General features: G+C 42.8%; 1 protein-coding gene across 1 annotated transcript; it reads right to left on the bottom strand.

Annotated features, from left to right (window-relative positions):
- Positions 1-8: 8 nt before the first annotated feature.
- Positions 9-354, bottom strand: LOC108254411 (leucine-rich repeat-containing protein 3C-like; the record flags this gene model as incomplete). Its single annotated transcript, XM_017449403.2, has 1 exon — positions 9-354. A coding segment is annotated over exon 1 (222 nt), but the record flags the coding sequence as incomplete, so codon positions are not given.
- Positions 355-362: the final 8 nt, after the last annotated feature.

Raw genomic sequence — 362 nt, forward strand, 5'->3', positions numbered from 1 at the left:
AAGCTTACCTGAATATCTTTGAAGATCTCCGGATTGATTTCAACGATATCGTTATAGCTGAGATCCAAACTTTTCAACTTGGACAGCTTCAGAAACAAGCGTGGTGCCAGCTTGCTGATGCGATTGTGAGCAAGTGAGAGAACTCTCAGATCTGACAGATGCATGAATACACTGCTGGGAATGGATTCAATCTTGTTGAAGTCCAAGTAGAGCTCTTGTAGATTCATCATTCCCTTGAAGTTATAGTCGAGTAGAGAGGTGATGTTGTTGTGGGTCAAGTTCAAATAGCGCAGACTAGGCACTCCCCAGAATGGATGGAATCCAATTGCTGGAATGAAGGAGTTGGTAATATGAAGTTCCTC

Source organism: Diaphorina citri, unplaced genomic scaffold (assembly GCF_000475195.1).
Source record: "Diaphorina citri unplaced genomic scaffold, Diaci psyllid genome assembly version 1.1 scaffold78328, whole genome shotgun sequence".
NCBI lineage: Eukaryota > Metazoa > Arthropoda > Insecta > Hemiptera > Psyllidae > Diaphorina > Diaphorina citri.